This window comes from Oncorhynchus clarkii, chromosome 33 (genome assembly GCF_045791955.1).
Source record: "Oncorhynchus clarkii lewisi isolate Uvic-CL-2024 chromosome 33, UVic_Ocla_1.0, whole genome shotgun sequence".
Classification (NCBI taxonomy): domain Eukaryota; kingdom Metazoa; phylum Chordata; class Actinopteri; order Salmoniformes; family Salmonidae; genus Oncorhynchus; species Oncorhynchus clarkii.
The window spans coordinates 30,637,444-30,644,943 of NC_092179.1; the positions used below are offsets into that span (position 1 = coordinate 30,637,444).

General features: G+C 51.7%; 1 protein-coding gene across 46 annotated transcripts in view; it reads left to right on the top strand.

Moving 5' to 3' along the window:
- The window catches only part of LOC139393334 (protein PHTF2-like), a 125,043-nt gene that overhangs the window by 90,144 nt on the left and 27,399 nt on the right, over positions 1-7,500 (top strand). For all 46 annotated transcript variants that reach the window (XM_071141920.1, XM_071141919.1, XM_071141923.1 and 43 more), the window contains 2 exons: positions 3,615-3,684; positions 5,445-5,603. In XM_071141920.1, the coding sequence (XP_070998021.1) occupies positions 3,615-3,684; positions 5,445-5,603 (229 nt within the window). The remainder of the gene's footprint in view (positions 1-3,614; positions 3,685-5,444; positions 5,604-7,500) is intronic.

The window sequence follows — 7,500 nt, forward strand, 5'->3', positions numbered from 1 at the left end:
AGGTTTCTCTTATCTTATCTTTCAAGCAAAGCATATCCTTTAAAGACGAATAGAAAAGAGATTTACATTAATAAACAGAGCAATATAGATAGAACTAGTCAGCGTACTGTATTTGAAAAGCAGTTGAGGAAGGTGTAACTCCTAGCTGGAGACAGACACCAGTCCTTTCAGTTGAGGAAGGTTTAACTCCTAGCTGGAGACAGACACCCTTCCTTTCAGTTGAGGAAGGTGTAACTCCTAGCTGGAGACAGACACCACTCCTTTCAGTTGAGGAAGGTGTAACTCCTAGCTGGAGACAGACACCACTCCTTTCAGTTGAGGAAGGTGTAACTCCTAGCTGGAGACAGACACCACTCCTTTCAGTTGAGGAAGGTTTAACTCCTAGCTGGAGACAGACACCACTCCTTTCAGTTGAGGAAGGTTTAACTCCTAGCTGGAGACAGACACCACTCCTTTCAGTTGAGGAAGGTTTAACTCCTAGCTGGAGACAGACACCAGTCCTTTCAGTTGAGGAAGGTGTAACTCCTAGCTGGAGACAGACACCCCTCCTTTCAGTTGAGGAAGGTGTAATTCCTAGCTGGAGACAGACACCCCTCCTTTCAGTTGAGGAAGGTTTAACACCTAGCTGGAGACAGACACCACTCCTTTCAGTTGAGGAAGGTGTAATTCCTAGCTGGAGACAGACACCCCTCCTTTCAGTTGAGGAAGGTGTAACTCCTAGCTGGAGACAGACACCACTCCTTTCAGTTGAGGAAGGTGTAATTCCTAGCTGGAGACAGACACCCCTCCTTTCAGTTGAGGAAGGTGTAACTCCTAGCTGGAGACAGACACCACTCCTTTCAGTTGAGGAAGGTGTAATTCCTAGCTGGAGACAGACACCCCTTCTTTCAGTTGAGGAAGGTGTAACTCCTAGCTGGAGACAGACACCACTCCTTTCAGTTGAGGAAGGTTTAACACCTAGCTGGAGACAGACACCCCTTCTTTCAGTTGAGGAAGGTGTAACTCCTAGCTGGAGACAGACACCACTCCTTTCAGTTGAGGAAGGTTGAACTCCTAGCTGGAGACAGACATCACTCCATTCAGTTGAGGAAGGTTGAACTCCTAGCTGGAGACAGACACCACTCCTTTCAGTTGAGGAAGGTTGAACTCCTAGCTGGAGACAGACACCCCTCCTTTCAGTTGAGGAAGGTTGAACTCCTAGCTGGAGACAGACACCCCTCCCTTCTTTCCCTGTTCCAGTCCTGTCTGTCTATGAAACAGTTTATAGCAGTAATAAAGAGGAAGAGGAAGGTATTGATCGTCTCGTCTAATCGTTTATGACACACCTAGAGCGTGTCAGCTCTTTAAGATAAGGTCTTTAAGATAAATTCCTGTATGGCTGTATACAGATAGAGAAGGTCACCGTTTGACCTTTGGGTAAATATTAGCATTTGAGAGTGTTAGGATAGATAGACAGCATTATACTACAGGGATGTGTTTAGTAGGGCACACCGTAGCAAAACGTTTTGCAACAGAACATGAAAATGCTACCTGGTCATGTTCATTAGGACATTTGCAACAGAAAATGAATGTGGGTTTCTAATGGGTAAAGTTCAAGTAATCCTTCCCTGTTTCAGGGTTTTTTTATCTCGTTTGGTGCCCATTAAACACAGCCCAGTCTCCCATAACCTGGAGTCCAGGGAGGAGATACTCTAGTATACAGTGGCGGTTGTATGGCTCCCCGACTCATAAATATCACAACGAAGTAACCAAGACGAATAGAAACACATTTGTGTTGATTTGTCACTCGAGCATCAATACATTACCCGTCCCCCAACACTGTCAACCAAGAGTCAAGACTACATTACCCATCCCCCAACACTGTCAACCAAGAGTCAAGACTACATTACCCATCCCCCAACACTGTCAACCAAGAGTCAAGACTACATTACCCATCCCCCAACACTGTCAACCAATAGTCAAGACTACATTACCCATCCCCCAACACTGTCAACCAAGAGTCAAGACTACATTACCCATCCTCCAACACTGTCAACCAAGAGTCAAGACTACAGTACCCCTCCCCCTACCTCTGGCTTCCAGTGGGGAGACCTGAGGTCAACCTACCCCCCTCCCCCTACCTCTGGCTTCCAGTGGGGAGACCTGAGGTCAACCTACCCCCCTCCCCCTACCTCTGGCTTCCAGTGGGGAGACCTGAGGTCAACCTACCCCCCTCCCCCCTACCTCTGGCTTCCAGTGAGGAGACCTGAGGTCAACTTTCCCCCGTCCCCCCTACCTCTGGCTTCCAGTGAGGAGACCTGACGTCAACCTACCCCCGTCCCCCCTACCTCTGGCTTCCAGTGAGGAGACCTGAGGTCAACCTACCCCCGTCCCCCCTACCTCTGGCTTCCAGTGAGGAGACCTGAGGTCAACCTACCCCCGTCCCCCCTACCTCTGGCTTCCAGTGAGGAGACCTGAGGTCAACCTACCCCCGTCCCCCTACCTCTGGCTTTCAGTGGGGAGACCTCCGTCCCCCTCCCCATCTCGTACTTCTGAGTGGGAGACCTTCCCAGTAGCCTATCTAGCTCACAAACTAGAATCAGGGCGCCCACTCTGACGAGGTTAATTTACCCACCGTCCCACACGGTGACATGATATCATTGACTCAACGTGCAAATGAGCGATTTAAAACCAATCGCGCAAATGTCATCATACCGATGTTTTTGTTTGGGCGCCCCGTGCCGCCCCCGGTAAGATGTCCATGTCACCGGTACCTAAATCCACCACAGCCTGTATGTGCACGGGTCATCTGTTAATTATATACAGTCAGTCTATGGGTCCATCAGGACAAACGGCTTGTGTAAAGAGCTGAATGTATCCATCACTGTCAATAAGACGTCTGTCTGTCTGTCACACACTTGGAATTGAACAGAGCGACACAACAGCTTCATGCTGTTGACTTCATTGGTGCTGACTGATAGTGAACTGGTCACATGTAGGACACCATGTGTTCATGTGTTTTGATCCTGCAGGGCCTCAACGTCATGTAGTTTGTCCTGTGTTAGGTGTGTTTGGCACGGTATGCTGCACCCACTGTGTGAGGACCTAACATGCATGGGGTTACCTCCATAGTTAGTGCCCTCGATGGGTTGTAGGGTTTCAGATCCTCACTATGTCTGTCAGTGCACCGAAGGTCATCCTAACTTAAGATGTGTGTGTATAACTCAGAACCTCCCATGTATGAGCTACGGAGTTACCCACGCATAGCTCAACTTACAATCTGGCCCTTAGAGGATGTCTGTCTGTCTGTCTGTCTGTCTGTCTGTCTGTGTCTGTCTGTCTGTCTGTCTGTCTGTCTGTCTGTCTGTCTGTCTGTCTGTCTGTCTGTCTGTCTGTCTGTCTCTGTTTGTCTCTGTTTGTCTCTGTCTGTCTGTCTGTCTGTCTGTCTGTCTGTCTGTCTGTCTCTGTCTGTCTCTGTCTGTCTCTGTCTGTGTCTGTCTGTCTCTGTCTGTCTGTCTGTCTGTCTGTCTCTGTTTGTCTCTGTCTGTCTCTGTTTGTCTCTGTCTGTCTGTCTGTCTGTCTGTCTGTCTGTCTGTCTCTGTCTGTCTAAGTAACACTGTGCTGCTCCTCTCCAGGGCCTGAGGAACAAGCCGAAGAAGACAGGCCATGTGAAAGCAGACCTCATTGATGTGGACCTAGTGAGAGGTAAGGAGGACACACCAGCTGTCTCATTCACTCAGACACTGTCTGTCCCAGTCCAACCATGTTGGCTGTCTGTCCCAGTCCAACCTGTTGGCTGTCTGTCCCAGTCCAACCATGTTAGCTGTCTGTCCCAGTCCAACCATGTTAGCTGTCTGTCCCAGTCCAACCATGTTAGCTGTCTGTCCCAGTCCAACCATGTTAGCTGTCTGTCCCAGTCCAACCTGTTAGCTGTCTGTCCCAGTCCAACCTGTTGGCTGTCTGTCCCAGTGCAACCATGTTGGCTGTCTGTCCCAGTCCAACCTGTTGGCTGTCTGTCCCAGTCCAACCATGTTGGCTGTCTGTCCCAGTCCAACCATGTTGGCTGTCTGTCCCAGTCCAACCATGTTGGCTGTCTGTCCCAGTCCAACCATGTTGGCTGTCTGTCCCAGTCCAACCATGTTGGCTGTCTGTCCCAGTCCAACCATGTTGGCTGTCTGTCCCAGTCCAACCATGTTGGCTGTCTGTCCCAGTCCAACCTGTTAGCTGTCTGTCCCAGTCCAACCTGTTAGCTGAGCAGGATGGTGCTACGTTAGTGTCAACGTAGAGTTTCTCCACTGGTCACATGATACGAGCCAGGTGTAGAAGTCCAGTGAAGCTAGTATCAAAATGACTCCTCTTTTGTTACATCACTCTCTCTCTCTCTCTCTCACTCTCTCTCTCACTCTCTTTCTCTCTCTCTCTATCTCTCTCCTTCCCTCTCTCTCTCTCTCTCTCTCTCTCTCTCACTTTCTTTCTCTCTCTCTCTCTCTCTCTCTCTCTCTCTCTCTCTCTCTCTCTCTCCTCCCTCTCTCTCTCTCTCTCTCTCTCTCTCTCTCTCTCTCTCCTTCCCTCTCTCTCTCTCTCTCTCCTTCCCTCTCTCTCTCTCTCTCTCCCCCTCTCTCTCTCTCACTCTCTCTCTCTCTTTCTCTCACTCACTCACTCTCTCTCTTTCTCTCTCTCACACTCTCTCTCTCTCTCTCTCTCTCTCGCTCTCACTCTCGCTCGCTCTCTCTCGCTCTCTCTCTCTCTCCTGCTCTCTCTCTCTCTCTCTCCTGCTCTCTCTCTCTCTCTCTCTCTCTCCTTCTCTCTCTCCTTCCCCCTCACTCTCTCTCCTTCCCCCTCACTCTCTCTCCTTCACTCTCACTCTCTCTCTCTCTCTCTCTCTCTCTCTTTCTCTGTTGAATTATTCAGTCCATCACATTAGACTCCTCTCTGTTTAGTTTCCCCTCATTGCTATTTCATGCCCACATCCCAGGCTGAGCGAGAAAGAGAGACAGAGCGAGAAAGAGAGACAGACAGAGAGAGAGAGAGAGACAGACAGAGAGACAGACAGACAGAGAGAGCGGGGAATGTTTCATGCCAGGCTGAGGTAGATGGAGAGAGGTTGATGTAGTGGGGTGTGTGTTTCAGATCTGTCTGCCCTGTCAGACAAGGCACTGCCCCTCACTGTCAACAAGGTCCCCACGGTGAAGGCCCCGTGTCCCATGATGGGGGCATTAGTGGAATTGGCTGAGGGTTATTTAATCCAAGGGGCACCCAGGTCTTCCTCTGGTAGTTGTTGTAACAGAGACATGATGCCTGTCTGTCATAATGAAGTCTTATGTGTCCTTGTGATTCCCGTTGGGACAGCCATCTCTTATGAGAGATCTGTTGGTAAAGATACATCCAGTGATATGTTATAATGCTTCATAACCTGTCTTGTCTCCTGTTTGTGTGTCTGTGTGTGTGTGTGTGTGTGTGTCCAGGTTCTGCTTTTGCCAAGGCCAAGCCTGAGTCTCCCTGGACGTCTCTGACCAGGAAGGGTCTCGTCAGGGTGGTGTTGTTCCCTTTCTTCTTCAGATGGTGGATCCAGGTCACCTCCAGAGCCATCTTCCTCCTCCTCCTCCTCCTCTACCTGCTACAAGGTACCTACCTAACCCTAACCTCCAGTCATCTTCCTCCTCCTCCTTCTCCTCCTCCTCCTCTACCTGCTACAAGGTACCTACCTAACCCTAACCAGAACAGTTTGTGCATATATAATAAAGACTTTTATTATGAAGACTTTTTGTTTTTGTTCGTTTTGGTCTACTCCGTTTGTTTGTGCACACATTTCTTCTCAAGGCAAGCCCAAAGTCGGTAGCCCAAAGTCGCTAGCCCAAAGTCGCTAGCCCAATGTCGCTAGCCCAAAGTCGCTAGCCCAAAGTCGCTAGCCCAAAGTAGCTAGGCTCCAGCCCAGTTAAGCTAGGCTCCAGTCCAGTTCAGCTAGGCTCCAGTCCAGTTCAGCTAGGCTTCAGTCCAGTTCAGCTAGGCTCCAGTCCAGTTCAGCTAGGCTCCAGTCTAGCTAGTCTCCAGTCTAGTTAGTCTCCAGTCCAGCTAGGCTCCAGTCCAGTCCAGCTAGGCTCCAGTCCAGCTAGGCTCCAGTCCAGCTAGGCTCCAGTCCAGTTCAGCTAGGCTCCAGCCCAGTTCAGCTAGACTCCAGTCTAGCTAGTCTCCAGTCCAGCTAGGCTCCAGTCCAGCTAGGCTCCAGTCCAGTCCAGCTAGGCTCCAGTCCAGTCCAGCTAGGCTCCAATCCAGTTCAGCTAGTCTCCAGTCCAGTTTAGCTAGGCTCCAGTCCAGTTCAGCTAGGCTCCGCCCAGTTCAGCTAGTCTCCAGTCCAGTTCAGCTAGTCTACAGCCCAGTTCAACTAGGCTCCAGCCCAGTTCAGCTAGGCTCCAGTCCAGTTCAGCTAGGCTCCAGTCCAGTTCAGCTAGGCTCCAGTCCAGTTCAGCTAGGCTCCAGTCCAGTTCAGCTAGGCTCCAGCCCAGTTCAGCTAGGCTCCAGTCTAGCTAGTCTCCAGTCCAGCTAGGCTCCAGTCCAGTCCAGCTAGGCTCCAGTCCAGTCCAGCTAGGCTCCAGTCCAGTCCAGCTAGGCTCCAGCCCAGTTCCGCTAGGCTCCAGCCCAGTTCAGCTAGGCTCCAGCCCAGTTCAGCTAGGCTCAAGCCCAGTTCAGCTAGGCTCCAGCCCAGTTCAGCTAGGCTCCGCCCAGTTCAGCTAGGCTCCGCCCAGTTCAGCTAGGCTCCAGCCCAGTTCAGCTAGGCTCCAGTCTAGCTAGTCTCCAGTCCAGTTCAGCTAGGCTCCAGTCCAGTTCAGCTAGGCTCCAGTCTAGCTAGTCTCCAGTCCAGTCCAGCTAGGCTCCAGTCCAGTCCAGCTAGGCTCCAGTCCAGCTGGGCTCCAGTCCAGTTCAGCTAGGCTCCAGCCCAGTTCAGCTAGGCTCCAGTCTAGCTAGTCTCCAGTCCAGCTAGGCTCCAGTCCAGCTAGGCTCCAGTCCAGTCCAGCTAGGCTCCAGTCCAGTCCAGCTAGGCTCCAGTCCAGTCCAGCTAGGCTCCAGCCCAGTCCAGCTAGGCTCCAGCCCAGTCCAGCTAGGCTCCAGTCCAGCTAGGCTCCAGTCCAGTTCAGCTAGGCTCCAGCCCAGTTCAGCTAGGCTCCAGTCTAGCTAGTCTCCAGTCCAGCTAGGCTCCAGTCCAGTCCAGCTAGGCTCCAGTCCAGTCCAGCTAGGCTCCAGTCCAGCTAGGCTCCAGCCCAGTCCAGCTAGGCTCCAGCCCAGTTCCGCTAGGCTCCAGCCCAGTTCAGCTAGGCTCCAGCCCAGTTCCGCTAGGCTCCAGCCCAGTTCAGCTAGGCTCCAGCCCAGTTTAGCTAGGCTCCAGCCCAGTTTAGCTAGGCTCCAGTCCAGTTCAGCTAGGCTCCAGTCCAGTTCAGCTAGGCTCCGCCCAGTTCAGCTAGTCTCCAGTCCAGTTCAGCTAGGCTCCAGCCCAGTTCAGCTAGTCTCCAGCCCAGTTCAGCTAGT